Source organism: Pholis gunnellus (assembly GCF_910591455.1).
Source record: "Pholis gunnellus genome assembly, chromosome: 17".
Lineage (NCBI taxonomy): Eukaryota > Metazoa > Chordata > Actinopteri > Perciformes > Pholidae > Pholis > Pholis gunnellus.
Window position 1 is genome coordinate 3253103 of NC_136544.1, and position 18982 is coordinate 3272084.

Here is an 18982-nt window from a genome sequence, read left to right on the forward strand (position 1 = left end):
AAAGGCATTTTATTCTAAATAAACAGAATAGCTTGTTGCCCTTTGATCAGAACACGTATATTTGCCAACTATAGTCTCTATAGAGTAGAGTGAGTGGAGCTGGAGGCCGTGATGAGAATCGATACACCAGAGTACCAATCATTTGAATATCAAAACGCCTGATAATCGGGTTACTGATAATCTGGTGTATTAATATTCATGTTTGCTTATTATTTGTTTGAACCACAGGTTATGTGCCATTGTAGCTGTTCTCTGTAAACTCGTATGGTACTCCAACAATTTCCATTTTGAAAGTGGTGATGTGTGTAAACTTTAGAAAACGTTATGATGTTTGAGTAAGTTACCCACTTAAAGTACGAGATTTAACTACCAAACTTTGTAGAAAGTAGCTGAGATGCGCTTCACCTTGATCAGCTGAAACAGAAGGTGAACTTATGAATATATAATAATATAACATTGACAGGAAACCATTCTGAGACAGAACTACTTTTTAGCTGATTATACTTTTGCTTTAGTAAGATTTTGAAGATCTACTTATTTAAATGAGTATCCTCTGACCACCAGGCAGAGTGGAGACAGGAACCCTCCAGCCTCCCCACAGGGTGGCCCACTGAGGGCTGCATAGACATCAGAGGCCTCGGCCTGCGCTACCGCCACGATCTGGATCTCGCCATTCGCAACATCACCATCAAGATAAACCAAGGAGAGAAGGTCTGCTTACAGCGGTCTTTTTGATTGTGCTTGAATTGATGAGTGTGTGTGTGTGTGATTGTTTGTGACTGTGTATTACAGGACTGTCTCAGAAAATTAGAATATTGTGATAAAGTTCTTTATTTTGTGTAATGCAATTAAAAAAACAAAAATGTCATGCATTCTGGATTCATTACAAATCAACTGAAATATTGCAAGCCTTTTATTCTTTTAATATTGCTGATTATGGCTTACAGCTTAAGAAAACTCAAATATCCTATCTCTAAATATTAGAATATCATGAAAAAGTATACTAGTAGGGTATTCAACTAATCACTTGAATCGTCTAATTAACTCGAAACACCTGCAAGGGTTTCCTGAGCCTTGAAAAACACTCAGCTTGGTTCAGTAAACTAAATCACACGTATGGGGATTATCACAATATTCTAATTTTCTGAGACAGTCCTGTACATTACATCTGTGTTGATGTATGTATGTGTACAGTGTCTGTGGCCCGTAACATTTCCTGCTTCTACCCATAAGGTGGGGATTGTGGGGCGCACTGGAGCGGGAAAATCATCCCTAACGCTGGCACTGTTCCGAATCATCGAGGCATCTGAGGGCCACATCTTCATTGACGGGGTGGACATTGCTCAGCTGGGTCTCCATGAGCTTCGTTCCAGAATCACCATCATACCACAGGTCAGTGCAGAGATGACACAAAAGACCGTGAAGTTAAACCGGCATCTACGCTATGACCAGTTCAACTGTTAGTGATAAGTCCAAGCTAAGGAAACAGCTGTGTCCCAATGGAAAGGTGACACTGAGACGGCATATGGCCTCATTGTATCCATTCTGATTGTGGCCTTATTTAGTTCAATTTGCAAAACACCCACAGATGACGTGCATTAGTCACAAAATATCAGAACTCACAATGATGCTTTGGTGGGTCTGTAAAGCATGTCATTTGGTGAGGAGGTGCAGCTTCCGTCCCTCCTGAGGGCTTCGTAGCACCCTTTTTAAAGAAGAGACCTAGAAATGGGGGCTCAGCTTGCCCATCGTCTGAGAAATCCAGATGACCGTTGTTTTCCCCTCTCCTCAGGACCCAGTGCTGTTTTCAGGCTCTCTGAGGATGAACCTGGATCCTTTCGACAGCTACTCTGATGAGGAGGTCTGGAGGGCTCTGGAGTATTCCCATCTCAAGAGCTTTGTGTCAGCTCTGCCAAACAAACTCAGCCATGAGTGTAGTGAAGGAGGAGAGAACCTCAGGTAATACTGCTTTATATACAGCCTTGATACCGACAACTTATTTTACCTCAACCGCAGAGAGAACCAGGCTTTTGTTTAAATCAGGCTTGTAAACATACCTGCACACTTGTCGCTTTTTGGTGAAATTCGCCATTTTGAATCAAAACTGTTACTGTATGAAGTCATACAGTAACAGTAGAAGTTAATATGAAGACATACAGTAACAGTAGAAGTTAATATGAAGACATACAGTAGAAGTTAATATGAAGACATACAGTAACAGTAGAAGTTAATATGAAGACATACAGTAGAAGTTAATATGAAGACATACAGTAACAGTAGAAGTTAATATGAAGACATACAGTAACAGTAGAAGTTAATATGAAGACATACAGTAACAGTAGAAGTTAATATGAAGACATACAGTAACAGTAGAAGTTAATATGAAGACATACAGAAACAGGGTTCAATGAAAACTAATCCCTTCATTTGTACAGGCGATGGTTCTCGCTACTCTTGCTATCTTTGTTTTTATTTGACGAAAACTTTTGAAAATGAGACCTGGGTCTCGATGGATTTTGTCTAAATAAAGGATAGTAATAATATTGATTGGAAAAAAAAAAGAAGCTAACTCGCCAGCTGTTCAACTAGAGCTGAAATACTGATTAATAACTGAATAATAAATTCTTTTTTTGCGTCTTATCACTTAATTTTCTTCTCAGAGTACACCAGAAGGCTACATTTTAAAGCTCCTATTTAAAATAAAATTCTCCTGGGGGAGCATGCCCCCCCCCCCCCCCCCTCTGTCACCTTTTTCACCTCTTATGAGTTTGGAGGTATGTGTAGAAGAGACATGCGTATCTATGCTGCTTCCATTTTATTTAGCTAACTTAATGCTTGATTGATACCAGCTGCTTCCGCTTGTTCTCTTTTCATCCAGTGTTAAGCTACTCTCAGTGACAGTCAACACATCCCTACACAGATATTTCATCTGAGCACAAAAATCACCGTAGGAAGAAGAGTCGCTCTGTTTCAAGATCGTTTACGTCTGTTTTTCCCTCCAGTGTTGGTCAGCGGCAGCTGGTGTGCTTGGCCAGAGCTCTGTTGAGGAAGACCAAGATCCTGGTTCTAGATGAGGCCACAGCAGCCGTGGACATGGAGACGGACAACTTGATCCAGTCCACCATCCGTTCTCAGTTTGAGGAATGCACCGTCCTGACAATAGCTCATCGCCTTAACACTATCATGGACTACACCAGGTAATGTACACCACACATGTTTCCATTACAGAATGCTCTCATCTGTTAATACCTATTGTTTTTGTGTGTGTGTACTAGTTTATACAGAAAGCAGTGTTCATTGATCCTATATCTTATGAGCATTGCATGGTCATCTCATTGTCAGAAGATAAATAGTTATTAATGTTTACAATTTGTCATGTAAAGATAATGATGACGTCCTCTGGAGATGTCACATATTAGTCATTATCATTAGATGTGTGCATGCCTGCAGACCAGATGTTAACACACAGGTGTATGAGGTGTTTGAGGCTTTAGTACTAACAAATGTAGAGATTGCTATTGTAGAAGTACAAGAAGCAGCTGTAGTACTACTGGTACTTCTTTTGCTATTTGTACATAAATCATTTCATCGGTATTCTGGCTCCCCTAGGGTCCTGGTGTTGGACAAGGGAGAGATGGCAGAGTTTGACTCCCCCTCCAATCTCCTCGCTCAAAGAGGAGCCTTTTACAAGATGGCCAAGGACGCCGGGCTGGTCTGAAGCAGGAGGTGCCTCTTCTTGTTCAGCTGCTCCTCTGAGCTCCTCCCCAGGTCATCTGGGTCCACGGTGTGGAGTTCCTGACATAAGTTGGGGGGATTGTTAGGATTTAGAGTGTTTGACTATTTACGCAAGGGCGTTGATGAGAACAACGGGTTTGGTCTGAGCTGCTCCACCACACACTTCAGTTTTACTACACAATTCTATGCTGCCCGTCCCAAACCAACCTGATTCTTCCTGTTAGCCCAGATCATGTCGCCCTTTATTACATATTCCCGCCCCTTTCATGTACTTTTACTGCCATTTCTGCCATGAACCAGGGGACAGGTTCTAACAAGGGACATACTGAATTTGGCTTTTTATTTTGCTCGAGCATTATATCTGTGCTGGAGCGAGGAAGGGGTGTTTCACTTCTATACAGACAGAATTCCCTGCAGTCTGTCTCTTCTGGTTGTGGTAACCAGTGCTGAGGTCAGTAGAGGACAAAGAGGCTGTTGTCCTGAAAGTACAAAATCCTATCGTGCCAAAGACTGCCCTCAAACATCTGTTATTTTTGAGATGCAGATTTGAAACATGAGCGCTGATTTGAGAAGCAGGTACATATACAACGCATTCAAATGGACTTTTGGATGTTCTTATTGTTTGACTCAACAAGTTGCAGTTAAGACTTAAGTGAGAAATTCCTGCCTCACAAATGCTTGGTCCAAATTCTATACCTCATCCAAAGTGTATACAGTATGTTCTGTATAATAAACTTTTGTAGTATGCTGTTTTTTTAGTTGGTAATTAGGAAATCAACACACTTCAGTTTTATACTAACAGGAAATAATACCAAGAGGAAATGACACAATCTGCAGCCTGCTGGTACGCCACTGTCGTACAGTATATTTTCTCATTCTAAGGAACATATCGAATATCTGGGCTGCACGGTGGTGTGGCAGCCCTTCTATGTGGAGTTTGCATGTTCTCCTCGTTGTCAGCTTGGGTTCCCGCCGGGTTCTCCGGCTTCCTCCCACATGCCAAAGACACGCAGCTTAGGTTAATCGATGACTCTAAATTGCCCGTATAGGCGTGAATGGTTGTCTGTATCTTTGTGTCAGCCCTGCGACCCGTCCGGGATGAACCCTGCCTTCGCCCACTGTCAGCTGGGATTGGCTCCAGCCCCCCCACCCCAGATGGATGGATATAAAATATCTCCAGGCTTATCTTTTAAGCAAGTGATTTACAATTAGTAAGCAGTATGGAACTGGGACACCGCTAATGCTTTGACCAAACAAAGCTAGCTAAAAGGATAGAGAGCATTCCACTCGGTAAGATTATCAGGAGTGTCCTTTCAGAGCGTCATTAGGATGCAGGTGTGCCAGCTGATTGGTCAGAAACGGCAGTTCCACTGAGGATGTCTCAAAGCCAGGCAGACACATTAATCACAACTAAACTACAAACGCACAAACTGTTGGACCGATTCCACTTGACTGTTACTTTTCGTCCAGCACTGACTGTTTTATTTATTGTGTTCTTTCAGCAAAAGCTTTACGTTCATGTGTTCATGCAAACTGTTCATTAGGTTAGAGGCTCTACTCGTGTAATACATGCTTACTATTACATATTTGTGTTTTGTTGGAACTCTTAATGAGGTCACAATGTGCTGAATGTACACCAAATAGACATTATACTCTTTTTATGTTCATTTTGTTTTTATGTACACATTAAATATATTTGAAATGTTTACAGTTGGCATGTCACGCCTCAAAGAAATAGATGCATGCCAACAAGTTAAAAAAATAAAACATATGTTCTCAAAGTCTGACTTAAGCGCTCAAAGCAGTTTTTCAATTGAGTTTATTTCTCTGCATTGCTGAATTTGTGTTTGTGAGTTACTGTTATTTTAGTGAATATATTCATTTGAATGAAACTTTATAAAGGTACTGTGTAAACAGAGCTCTTCAAATGACATCAAGAAAGAAATCTGAGTTTCTAGTGTGCACTGGGAACAGTTTCATGCCCACAGATAATTAATGTCAAAAGAAATAATGTATTTGTCTTGAAAAAAACTGAACTGCAGAGTCAGAATCAGAACCGTTTATTGCCATGGACGTTTGCACCAACAAGGAATCTGTGGTGGCGTGTGGTGCGTAACATTTAACAATCAACAATAAACCATCAACACAGTGCAAAACAGACACAGGACTGTAAGACAAGTGAATGTAAGTGAAATGTTAAAAGTGTCTGGTGTTTAAATAAAGAAGCCGGGATGTGCAGGAATGAGGAAACTATATTGTCATTATGGACCTCAGTATATAGAAATCACTGCTTTGCATTGCTGTCATCTCTTTATCTTGTGAAGCCATTCATCACGTTCTGCTCCCATTTTGAATACATGTTGCTACACAAGCATCACTTTTTCTTTCTTGTGGCTAAGTTCACCTGCACATACAAGAAACCATTCAAGGTGCACAAGTAACTGGTTTAAAGGTCTCACCACAAAGTTTGAGTTCACATTTTTAATGTGCATGTAACTTCAGGAGCTCTGCATTTATTTTATTCAATTTATTAAAAGAACCAGTCATCTCTATTATCTCTTGTTTATCACATCACCACAATCCTCTCCTAGAAACCTAGTGTCATGTGTGTGAATTCAGCTCCTGCTCAGACTGCTTGGTTATGTGAGGCTACTGGATCTTTGGACGATGTCTTAAGTTGTGCTTTTGGTGATCTTGTACAAATTGGATGAAACATGCTTTGGCTGTGTCACAACACAATGTAAAGCATTTTGAGATTAAATAAAGCATATTTCTATTACATATTTATTAATAATTATTTCATGTTTTGTTATGGCAAACATATTAACGAAATACAACTAGTTTAGTTTAGTCTTGAAAATAAATATTTCTTTTTCACTTTGAGTTTGGTAATGCATATTTTGAATACATATTAAATGATTATAATTAAACCTGGTCAAGACTTATTCAGATGATACAGTCCAGGCAGGCTCTATAATGATGCGTTAGTAACATGATATGGCCGATTTTAATGCAAGGGCCTCTTTAATTGTATTTTGAATGCTTAAAATCTAAAGATGAGAAATTGAAAAATCATCTTTGTTTTATTAATTTGAATTGCCTGTCTTTGTAATATTGTAGACATATGTCTTTTGATAATGTTAAAATGGTTATTTGAATGAAATGTAAATCTGATTTTGCGGAGAAATCAGCGGAAGGCACGGCGGTGCTGTGGCTGCGCACTGAACTATGTTTCCCAGCAGTCTTTGTCGTCCGGTGTGAGGGGAAGGAAGGAAGGAAGATGGCGGCGGTCGGTGGAATGGAGATACGGGTGCCTTTCTAAATCGGCAACAAAAGCAGTTAATGCTGTATTTTAGCGGTTGGTTAAATGTAATGCAAGAAGGTGGCTTTGACCAGAGACTGCAGATCACTGGACTACAGGTAAAGCATTACACAGCCCGTCTCTGCCTTCAGCTAACGTTACCTACTGTGCGCAAATATCGGTTAAGCTAGCTAGCTAACGCTCCCTGATACCTGCTGCTGACATAACCTCAGAGGGTGTACGTTAGCTACGTCTGTTATAAACTAAATCTATGTATCTATGAGCATCGACCAAACAAAGATGCTCAATGTGACAGCCAGGGGCGGTACGTTAACCCTGAAGCCTCCACAGTTGGCTAGTGAGTACACATCGTTAACGTTACAGCAACATGTGTAACGGGAGGCCTAACGTTACTTCTGTCTTCTCCATCAACAACATACACAACATACACAAAATACACAGGCACTGAGACAGTGAACGGTACACTGGAAAAATAGATTTGTACAAGCTCAACATGAGATAATATAATGAATTAAATGGGCTATAAGGTAACGTGAGCTACTTTAAATACAAATTCTAAAAGTTATTTATTTACTTTGTTATAGTCATATAGTGTTTTTGTCTTAAAACAAACAATTCAGATAAGGAAATAAAAGATTGTAATTTATGGTTTAAAATTTTTTTGTCATTAGTAGTTTTAATGATGTAATCTAAACTATTTATGGCTATTAACGGGTCATAATTCCCTCTATCTATTTATGAACATCATTGTTCCTTCTAACAACTGGATTTATTCACGTTTCTCACCAACACTAACGTTACATCTTACAAGATTACATTTGAACACATGATAACATCATCATTTATCTTTGCCCAATACTCATTTTCACTGAACAGAGCCTGAACGCATCATAAAGTAACTGGACAGAACCTTCGTTCTCCTGTCAATTTAGATTGATTGGTTGTTTACAGTGTAACATTATCAGAGACTAGAAATGCATACATGATGTCCTGATCACATATTTTACTGAATGACAGTGGATAACAATGTCAGTAAAACTTTGTTTCACACTGCTGGTTAAGATGAACTGTGTAATTAATCCACAGTTCACAGGCGTGCTACTGTGAGGGGGATCCGTACGGATTATCCAAATTAACCAGCTGTATCCCAGCAAAATCATTCTCACACCTTTTTAAAGTGATCACAAAGACCACAGGCTGCTTTTGCCTCTGTGCTCTCAACATTTCCAGTAGATTTTCATGGTAAGATAAAGACTGCATGTGTCCTGTTCTTTCTAATAGGTTTATTCCTGGATTCCATTTTTCCAGAGTGGCGACCATCCTCCAGGACCCACTGTCTGACTCCTGCTCCCCTAGTTTTCCTGGCCCATGGACTTGACTCCAGCATCAGGCTTCAAACGGAGGCCTGCTGCCTCCTCTTCCCCAAGTGGAGTTAGAGAGACCGCCAGGAGCCCTCCTCCCTGCTCGCCGTCTTTGTCTCCGTCATCGCCGTCATCCGATCCGTCTTCACCCCTGTCTACATCCTCCTCTGTCTGCGGCAACTCCTCAGTTTATCAGAACCATGTAAAAGGTCCGACCCAGGGGACAGAGGTGGCCAGGGTGTCCTCCACTTCTGCCTCTCTAGCAACGCAGTCTTTCTCCACACTTGCACCCAACACCATCTCCTCAGAACTCTTCCCTCACAATTCAGTGCAGCCACGTGTTGATTGTGAAGAAGCAAGCAGGAAAAGGGAGATGTATGATCCTTTCCATCCTACTGAGGGAGTGAAGGGGGAGGAGGGGGAGAAATATGACCCCTTCGACCCCACTGGTTCCCCAGCATCAGATGATGATGATGATGATGGAAGTGGCAAAGTGAGGGGGGTGAAGAGAAATGATGAAAGAGGAGATGAGGAGAAGGAGGAAGAACCTCCAGATTCCACTGAGGCCTTGACTGACCTGCCCAGCCCCTCTCTGTCCACCCAGCTCCCCCTGAGACGGAGAGTGGAATGTAGCTCTGCCAGAGCCAGGGAGCAGAGGTGTGCTGACTCTGATCACTCTGAGATAGAGGAAGGGGAGATTGTTGGGGCTGCTGACAGAGATGGAGGCAAAAAGAGACCAGCTGGAGAAACCCTCCCCATAAATTCTCCCAGCGTTTCCTTCTTTGGATCAAAGCCAGAGCGCATCCTCCGAGTGCTGGACGGGGATGGCTTTGTGTCTGTGCGCACAGAGAGCACCTGGGAGGTGGACAGGGAGAATGAGGATGAGCCCGTGGTAGGAGTGGAGGATCTGAGAAGGAAGTTGGTCAGCAGGCGGAAGGAAAGATATCTCTCCTTTCCTGCTTCCTCTCCTCTCTCTCCTCAGCCACCGCCTCCCTCCCATCCTCCAGCTTCTACACCCTCTTCCCCTCTCACACCTCCGATAGAACAAGGCACCAAGAACCGCAGCAAGTCCTCCAAGAGTTCCAAGGACTCCGATCGACAGAAAAGCAAGGATAGGAAGGCTGGGGAGAAGGAGGAGAGAAGAAAAAAGAGTAGAAAGGACAAAGAGGGAGGTCGGGAGAAGAGCAAAGAAAAGGAGCGAGGGCACAAGACCGGGAAGGAAGTTAAAGGAAGGAGGAGCAGCAGGAGTAGTAGCCGGAAGAGGAAGAAAAGACATCACAGCAGCCCAGAGGCCTCAAGATCCTGCAACTCTTCAGGAAGAGGGGGCCACACTAGACAGCCTTTTTCAAGCCTATCTGAAGAAAGACCCAGAGAGAAGGAAAGGGAGAAAGAGAGCGACAGAGGAAGAGAGAGAGACAGGGATAGAGAGCAAAATCGGACGAGTAGCCATAGAAGAGATGAAAGAGATCGAGACTCTAGCTCCAAAAAGGAGGAGAGGGAAAGGAAGGGAAGACAACATTCAAGCAGCAGAGAGCGGGGCATTTCAAAGAGGTCCAAAGAAAGCAGTGAAAAGAGAGAAGGCGATAGAGACAGGCAGCGTGAGAGGGAACGCCGTCGGGACGGCCGTCCTGTTGTCCCGCCATCTATCCAAGATCTCAATGGGTCTGACCTATTTGCCATCAAGAGAACTATCACAGTCACCACCACCACAACCACCACTACCGTACCCGGCTCCCCAAGGCTCGCCCCGACCTCTCCCTGTCGGCCCACACAGGACTCTGACAAGCCCCATAAGAGGAAGAAGAAGAGAAAATGGCACTCAGCTGGAGAGATGGATGACCGGGGAAGTTGTCACAGCCAATCACAGTCGATCTCACCACCAAGGTATCACAGCTACGAGTCAGACCGCTATTCAGACAAACTGGAGATTGACGTGTTGTCTTTGGATGGTGAGGCTTTAGACTCGGACTATCCATCCCTTGAGGATACACCCCCTGCTGCCCTGCCTCCAGAACCACCAGTCCCCAGCCCCAAAACTAAAACTACCCCCAAGACTGGAAGACATCACCCGAAAAAGAAATCTCACGCATTAAAGAAAATTGACCAATCCTCCTCCTCTTCCTCTAAAGGCAAATGCCTCTCCTCACTGACAGTCACCTCGGGGTCTGCTGCCGCCTCATCGGGCCTCCCCTCAGCAAAGCGAGCCAGGAAGATGGGAAAGGACAAAGACCGGAACAAAGGAAGCAGAAAGGATTTGGGTCACTCTGGCAAATCCAAGAAAGAGAGCGGCGGCAGTCGGAAAGGCAAGCTTCAGTCGAAAGTGTCTGTTCTGGTGCGTGAGGGCGTGAGCAGCACCACAGGGACTTCAGTTGGCTCTGGAAAACTGGGCATGGACCTTTTAGGGCCAGGGGGTACAGGAGGGGGTGCTGGGGGCTCTGTGGTGGGTGGCTCGATTGCAGTAGTCTTCTGCAGGGACAATGAGAGCAGGTCTCCGTTCCTCAAACCTTGCTCAGAGCCGCTGTCACTGGGCAACCGCAGTAAAGATCTGGCCAGTATGGGGAAGCGAAGCAGCCTTGTTGCACCACCATCCTCCTTAACCAGTCCTGCAGGACTGAAATCCAAGAAAACAAAACCAAGCTCCATCACATCCACCTCCTCCTCTGCCTCCTCCCCCTCATCATCTCTGGCAAACAAGCGCCGCCGTCGCCTGGCCAAGAAGACAAGAGAAAAAGGTGGAGCTATCGGGCTGACGGCTGGAGACGACGCCCAAGCAAAAGCCCAGTCTGAGGGCTGGGGGGGAGCCTCATTAGATGTTCAGTCTGCCATCGGAGATGGGAGCAAGTCAGTCAGTCCGCATACTAGCCAAGCTGGCCCTGCACCCTGTTCGTCCTCCTCTTCCTCCTCTTCCTCCTCCTCCTCTACCAGTGTGCTCCCACCCTCCTCCTCGCCCCCCCACACGCCTCCACCCTCCATGGCTCCTTTGCGGGACACCAGGGAGTCTTCGCCAGACTCTCAGACTGTGGACAGCAGCTGTAAGACTCCAGACCCTTCTTTCCTAGCTGAGGACTGTCCAACCCAGACCAGCCCCACGCTCCCAGCATCCAGTCCGTCCAGCCTGTCCACCCCCCAGGGAGCTGGCCTCAGCATTGCCTTGTCTACACCCACTGCCAAGCCCCCTCTTCCAGATGATGCTCCCAAATCCCTGGCCTCACCTCCATGCTCGTCCTCTTCGGCAGGCTGCGGTTTCACTTCCCTTTCTCTGCCTCTGTCTTCGTCAGACCCGTCCTCCTCCTCTGTGTCCTCCTCGTCTGCTAGTAAGCCTCCCCCCCCTCCCCCTCCAGCAGCGCCTGCCCTTCCCTGGAGTCTGCAGACCGGGGTGGACTGCACAACTGGAGGAGTCCTAGCGTGTGAGTACCCTCCATAGATGTACAGTCTGCCATGTTATTACCAAATAGTCACACCTTGAAGGGGCATACAAAGGGTTAGAGTCTGAACTGGGGAGTTGGTTGAGCCAAATTGGAGGGATCATGTCTCATAGTTTTTTTTAAAGGTCTATGTCCCTAGTGTTGGAAATGTAAGATAACATTGCAGCAAAGGTAGCTTTCTATGTGCTGTCACTTTTTTTGTATCTCTCCATAATTACAACTTCCCCATATTTTGGGGTTATTTTAAACGTAAAGCCAGTTGTAACCTTCACAGAATATCATGAAGTCGTACATAATCGTAAAGCTTAGACTATAATTTATCTACCAGTCACATTTTCATGACACTGACGAGAACAGAATTTGATCTTTGACCTCTAACACTATAATAAGTCAAATGCCCTTATAACCAACTTCATATTGATCTGAAGTGTCTAACCGCCATAAAGCTTCAAAATGATACATTACATGAATCAGAACAAACTTAACTCTGATCCAATGCTTACAACTTTGCATTGGATTCTGTTATTAGTTGTAAATAGCTTTGTAAGCAGCAGAGGCACAAAATAATACAAAACTCAAAACTTTCTCTACCAGGTTTATATTTATACCCCATTGTCAATATAAACATGTTAGAACTATTCTGTAAACTTGAAAATGATCGCTTTTTCATAAAAGCATGAAACTTGATTTACCGTGAACATTTTTAAACATGGAGTCATTTAACTTTCTGCCATAATATGTACTGTGCATCATATACTCAATATGATATAATGTGCTGCAGCCAGATATTCGTGTCCTCGGTAAGAAGGTGTTGGTGATCGACTGATAGTAAAGGAATGACTGTCCACTCTCCAGACTAATCCTCCTTCGACGGAACATGTAAAGGGAACATGCAACATTTTTACGCCGAGATGACGTTATTTTGAGTGTTGATGGAGCTGCTACAATGTTAGCTTAGCATAGCACCAATCGATCCGAGCTCCATTGAGAAAACAAGAATTTTAAAAGTTATTTGTTTGTCGTCTGGCGGAGAGAACTAACAAAACATGAATTCAGACTTTTTACAAATCGTCATCAGTACGTAGTTATTTCGTCAACCCGTTCTGTCCGTTTATTGCAGTTAAATCAGTTTATTTGGTGTTCAGCTGTAGTAAAGCCACTCCTCCGGCACGTCTAGCGCGAATGACGTGAATAACCATAAATGATCCCGTAAGTAATGCGAGGAGAAAATTAGCTTTGCATTTGGTGCGAACGCAGCATTAGCTTTACAGTGATGTATGACTTCATGATGCCCTCTTATATATCGGCTTTTTGTTTAAACTGGCCAAGTATTTTGGAAATATTGCAATGAAAAAAGTAATAAATAGGCGCCTTTGCTACAATGCTATACATGCAATGCTTGTGAAAAATAAAGCAGCAACGTTTTGTTTTCGGAGTTGATTGGCTCTTAGAGATAAATTAACATATTACATGTGGCCTTGTCATTTATGTTATGTTTATCAATTCATGTTCTGAAAGAAATGGTCTTCATCGTTCTTCCTTTCAGTGACCGCTCTGCTCTTCAAAATGGAGGAGGCCAATATCGCCAGCAGAGCCAAAGCACAAGAGTTCATTCAAGCAACCAGCCAGGTCAGAGAGACTGTCCCTCTGTGGCAACGGTCATTCTGCTCAGTCTTCGTTTGAAATTATTTTTTAAATATTAATTAAGAAGGACTTTAAGGGTAATAGAAAAATAATGTCTTTTATCTTACATTGTTAAAAGAAAGGCTTAAATGCTAGGTGTTTAAATGGTGCACGCAATAGGGACGGATTCTGATGAAAGACCACTTGAGTTGCTGATTATCTCGCTCAATACATTTTTTTGTATTATTCAGAATTCTTCCTACCCTCCTTACTTCTAGCTCCCTTGCTTGGATCACACCCGTCTTCAAGCGCAGCTGTTGTTTTGACCGCTAATGCCCCCTTAGTGACTGCATCTTACACGACTGCAATGCCATCAGTGACCAAATCTGTATCCAGAGAGACGGAAATAAAAAACACCTGGCTGAGTCACACACAGACTCACAACATGACAAATGTCAAAAAGAATACTTTTTCTTTTTTCTTGTATGAGAGCTCAAACTCCCCCTCTCTGTCAAGCTGGACATGAAGAGAACATGGGACCCTTGTGATTTTGTTTGTCAGAGCTCAGTCCTATTGGCAGGTGATGAATGGGTATGAAATCTGGTCTGACTGTGCCTTTTTACTTTGTCTCATGTCTCTCATGCAGATTCTCTCACAGGCCAATCAGAGCCAGTCCCAGCAGCTGGCTCCTACCTCCTCAGCCTCCTCCTCACAGATCCCTCCCCCTCCCTCTCTTCCTCCGCCTCCCGGTCTGAGCCCAGCCCAGTTCATCCTCCACAGCTCCCTTCCATTGGTTGGCTGCACCAAAACCCCTCCCTCTCTCCTGCACCTCTCCATAGGTGGTGGATGTGCTCAGACCCCACCCTCCATCATGCCCGTGGGGCTGTCAGGACTTACTGGGAGCTCTGGTGACACTGGATGGGACAATGAGAGCAAAGACCCTGATAAGGTCAGTTCAGGTTCATGCCTAGATCAGTTTGCTCTCTGTTATCCTGTTAACACTACGTCGGAGTGTACAACTGTGTTCATCTGTGTCATGTACACAACTGCTATTTATAGGTAGATACTGGTGCGACATGTCTTTGGAAAGCTAAGATTCTTGTGATTCGATTTCTGCAAACCATTTCAAGACACAATCACAACAGCAGGTACAATCAACGTCTCTGTCAGACCACCAACCAACAAGCAGTTACAAAATCGAGGCATAAAAATCCACCCATCGATAATATTCCAACAAAAGCGGTCTTGTTACATCCAGACGATCCAATCCAGTGAAATATTTAGTCCAAAACACATTACCAAGTCCATAAATACCCACGGACTGCTGTTGCATCATTTCAAATTAGCCGGCAGATATGCCTAATTATGTATGTAGTTTCGAACGTAACTCCACTTCGCATGTAAACATTGACGTTCTCTGGGTCTCAAAATGGTGGCTGCACTCTGACCTTTCGATTGACACCTCACTTGACCCAATAGGAGCTTCCATTGTCTTGTCCACAGCCTACAACAGCCAACCAGAGTCCGCGTTGAAGGAAAGTGCCTCCCACCTCTTCTTTCATGTAAAGCTCGAGCCAATTGCAACCGATCGTTCTTGATGACTGACGCTTCGTATAGCCAATGAAATTTCGAAAATAATGCTATACAGCTTCAGGGGTTAGATTTAAAGGCAGAACACGGAAGTAACCTGCGTGACCGCGAGTCTGCTCCCTGCGTCCGTGCGTTAAACACAAAGTGTGGTGTTTGAGAGTTTTGGAGACTTTAGGAAAGTGAATAATGGTGAAATAACTTACAGTGTTTCTCAAACTTTTTCTGTCGCGCCCCACTTTGGAGGAAGAAAAATGTTCACGCCCCAACAACATGGTCCGTGTTGAACTTTTCTTGACTCCTCCATCTGTGCTTTTTCAAATAATAGAATAAAGAAAATTGCAATCACTTTCAAGTAAACCAGATCGCTCCATCAGACAAAAACAAATACAAAGTGCAGTCACTTTGTTAGAACAATGCAAATAAAGTTCTATCTGTGCAAAACATAACTAATATTTGGCAAAAAAGAACTTATTGTGGCTGCAATTAACCTGTTTTGCACTGAATATCTTCAGTGTTAACTTCAGAGTGTTACCTTTCAAAAGAGACCAAAACCATGCACGTACTCCACATGGTTCAAGAACAGCTTTCAGTTGACGTTGGGTACGCCTTGGAGAGGCGTTTTTAGGCTCATTTCACTCAGTGACACATCCAACTCTTGATGCTTCTTGTCTACGTCGACCCAATATTTCTGTCTCAGCCAAAATGATTTCAGTTTGCAATGTTATTGTTACTTTCTTGAATAACGTGAAAATATTCCTACAGTTTCAGACATTCATTACAGAAGTGAACTGAAACCATTTGTATGTTAAAGTATTTTACTGATTTAGCATTTGGATAAGAAGTAAAAAAAAACATGGGACAAGTAATGTAGACCCAGTTTGTTCATAAACAAAAAACAGTAACACCGGATATTAGCATGGCTGGTCAAAAGTTTATAAACCTAATTCCATATCTGTCACAATAACTGTGAAGTAGAAAGGGAGCAGTGTTGAACTCTAACTCGTTCTGACCTCAAACACCAGAGGTATTGATTGAAGAACTCTAATTTTCACGGGGTTTTATCATTTTTATTTTCCTCTATTAATAATAACTACAAGTATCCAAATAATAATATAATGGCTGACATGATAAATTGAGAAAAAATGTCTTATTATTCTTATTCCATTAATTTAACATGTCTCTTACCTGAATTGGCCCAGTACCTGAAGAAGCTGCACACCCAGGAGCGGGCCGTGGAGGAGGTGAAGCTTGCCATCAAACCTTACTATCAGCGCAAAGACATCAACAAGGACGACTACAAAGACATCCTCAGGAAAGCAGTGCATAAGGTCAGCTTCAGCGCACACACATCACGGGACATAGCAACACACCGGTTACTTAGATCAGTGAGTGTACCTCAGTGCACGTCTGAGGTCTTCGGGTTAGGTCACTACATGGAGTTTGAGTAATGCTTACAAACAACAAGTCAAGCTGACTGACAAAGCAACGGTAGTATCTATTCCCACAGTTAAAATACGTCAACAAAATACAGGTATGAACGTCTTTTTGGATTGAAATAAATCACTCTGTGTCAATGTCTCAGATCTGCCACAGCCGCACTGGAGAAATCAACCCGGTCAAAGTCAGCAACCTCGTGAAGCTGTACGTCCAGCGCTACAAATACTTCCGGAAACATGGACGCAGGATGGATGAGGAAGAGAGGGATGACCGGGAGCTGCATTCCTCTGCCTGATACTTTTAAAAATGTCCTCCCACCGCCTTCTGCTCCAGTCCTGGGCACTCCACAGATTGTTTTTATCTATTGTTGTTTTTTTTTTATCGTTTTCATAGCCCACCATGTCTATGCTTTAAAGTGATCTTCTGGAAGCCTCCCCCCCCTTATCTCTAGGATCTCACTGTAAATATGTGTCCCATAGAAAATGTATACGTGTCCAGGAAGTGGATGCTGTCAAGCACAGCTGTGTGATCTAATACAGTCCAGTACACCAACCCTGCAATAAATACTGCCTTTTAGATTTTGTTGACTGTGTCCATAAGGAGCTTCGCCCTGGACGGCACTGACTGCTGAGACATTGAATTAGCTCGTTGAATCATGCTACTTTGTCTCCCCCATCACTATGTGTATCAAAATCCAAGCCGAGGGGCGATGTAACACCCTCTAGCACACACCAAAAGATGTTGTACAATAGTGTAAGAACACTACACCACGTTCCCCTCCCGCCCATCTCTCTGTGCAGACAGTAGGACGGTTCATGTGCTCTGTTGAAGCTCTTTGGTTCTGCTGTCTGTCTTGTGTGCATGTGATACTGAGGTTGAGAAAGTTGCTAAATCTCTTTATACAATGACTTGCCCAACAAAATATAAATGTTGCTTGAAAACCAGTTTGCAATAGAATGACCATATTCATTTAGTCTGTTGTCTGTACTTGCATTCATATTCTAGAGAACTTCATGGATGAAACTTGTTGGTTAAATCCCAAACGTTGGTCTAGAAAGCCGACGCTAAACATAACGTAGCATATAGACTGAGATGAGATGAGCCTTTATTGATCTCCAGAGGGGAATGTCAGGTGTTGCAACAGCACATAACAGAAATAAGAACAGATAATATTGTTTTAAAATAAGAATGAAAATATAAACTATATAAGAGAAATTAAACTCAAAATGTTAGGTCAAGCAGTACACACAGTACCCATGACCAGTGTCGTGCACAGTCTGTGGTCTCCACGGCTAGTGTTCAGTCTGGTGGCCGTGGACACAAATGAGTGCTGCGTTGGCACCTGGAGTGGGACGATCTGGTGTCTGAATGAGCCGCCCATCTGCCACAGCTGGCTGTAGAGGAGCTGGGAGGGGCTGTCCAGTATGTTCTGGTCTAGTCCTTCGTCCTTCTCTGCTGGGCGTGCAGTGGATAGCACTGTCGCCTCACAGCAACAAGGTCTCGTGTTGGCGTGGGTTTTCCGGTTTATTCCCCCCCACCCCCCTTCCTCCGAACGCTATGAATGGGCTGGTTGCTTCATGAAGGAGCATCCGGCATAAAACCTATCAAATCAAATATGCGGATGATAAAATCAGATTTCCATACCTGATCAGTAGATCCACTGTGGCTCGCCCTGACTGGAGCAGTCATCCTCTCCGCCACTGCCTCCAGATTGTCCAGACACACCTTCTTTACGAGCTTTGATGCCACCGCCCCAGCAAAGGAAGGGGCTGACTACTACAATTCTGTGGAAGAATTTTAGGAAGCTGTTGCAAACACTCCTCAGGAAGAACACTTTGCTCTGCCCCTTCCTGAAGAGGGGGGTCGTGTGTCCAATGTATGAGCGTAACGTTGCACTCTTCATTGACTCCTGGCTGATAACCAGGACATGTGGCCTCTTTGTTTTTCTGCTAGTCCACCACCGGCTTTTGGTCTTGCTGAAATTGAGCTTTAGGTGATTGCGGTTGCACCAAGTGACTATCAATAATCTGTACTCCTTGTTGTCCTTTAGCATGCATCCAACAATGAAGGAGTCATCATAAAACTCTTAAAAGGTGGAATGAGGAATTTAAGCAGAAGTGCGAGATTAAAGCGTGCACGGTGCAGTACCGTTTCCTGAGGTTACTCTGTGGCCGCCTGGCCGGCCATCGAGTTAGTTCATGATCCAGGATCCAGTGTCGGGGGAAGGTTCATTGCCAAAAAGCTTTTCCCTTAGAAAGCATGTCTGGATGGTGTTGAGGTCAAAGAGCATGACTCTCACGGTACTACTCCGCTTCTCAAGGCACAAGAGGGCCCTGCATGTCACTCTGGGGGGGAAGTTGGGTCATTTTTTTTATTTTTCAAATAAAGAAAGTACACATCAATTATATTTAACAATTATTATTCTCAGTTTTCAAATTTAACTGGATGGATTATAAATAATACATAGAAATACATAAATAAATGTTCTT

The 18982-nt window shown here is 43.6% G+C and overlaps 2 protein-coding genes across 3 annotated transcripts in view; both read left to right on the forward strand.

Annotated features, from left to right (window-relative positions):
• abcc1 (ATP binding cassette subfamily C member 1 (ABCC1 blood group)) overlaps positions 1-6349 on the forward strand; it is a 32592-nt gene extending 26243 nt beyond the window's left edge. Inside the window, exons 27-31 of the mRNA XM_079177700.1 lie at positions 565-711; positions 1234-1392; positions 1793-1959; positions 3003-3197; positions 3610-6349. Of these exons, the coding sequence (XP_079033826.1) occupies positions 565-711; positions 1234-1392; positions 1793-1959; positions 3003-3197; positions 3610-3718 (777 nt within the window). The 3' untranslated portion in view covers positions 3719-6349. The remainder of the gene's footprint in view (positions 1-564; positions 712-1233; positions 1393-1792; positions 1960-3002; positions 3198-3609) is intronic.
• Positions 6350-7005: 656 nt separating this feature from the next.
• Positions 7006-17438, forward strand: scaf1 (SR-related CTD-associated factor 1). Of its 2 annotated transcripts, none has more exons than XM_079176876.1 (6): positions 7006-7155; positions 8339-11825; positions 13390-13472; positions 14113-14415; positions 16256-16384; positions 16639-17438. In XM_079176876.1, exons 2-6 carry the CDS (start codon positions 8426-8428, stop codon positions 16786-16788), a joined length of 4065 nt encoding a protein of 1354 aa, XP_079033002.1. In that variant the 5' UTR covers positions 7006-7155; positions 8339-8425; the 3' UTR covers positions 16789-17438. The 2 variants fall into 2 exon arrangements, with proteins under 2 accessions (XP_079033002.1, XP_079033003.1); XM_079176877.1 differs by having other exon boundaries at positions 8366-11825.
• Positions 17439-18982: the final 1544 nt, after the last annotated feature.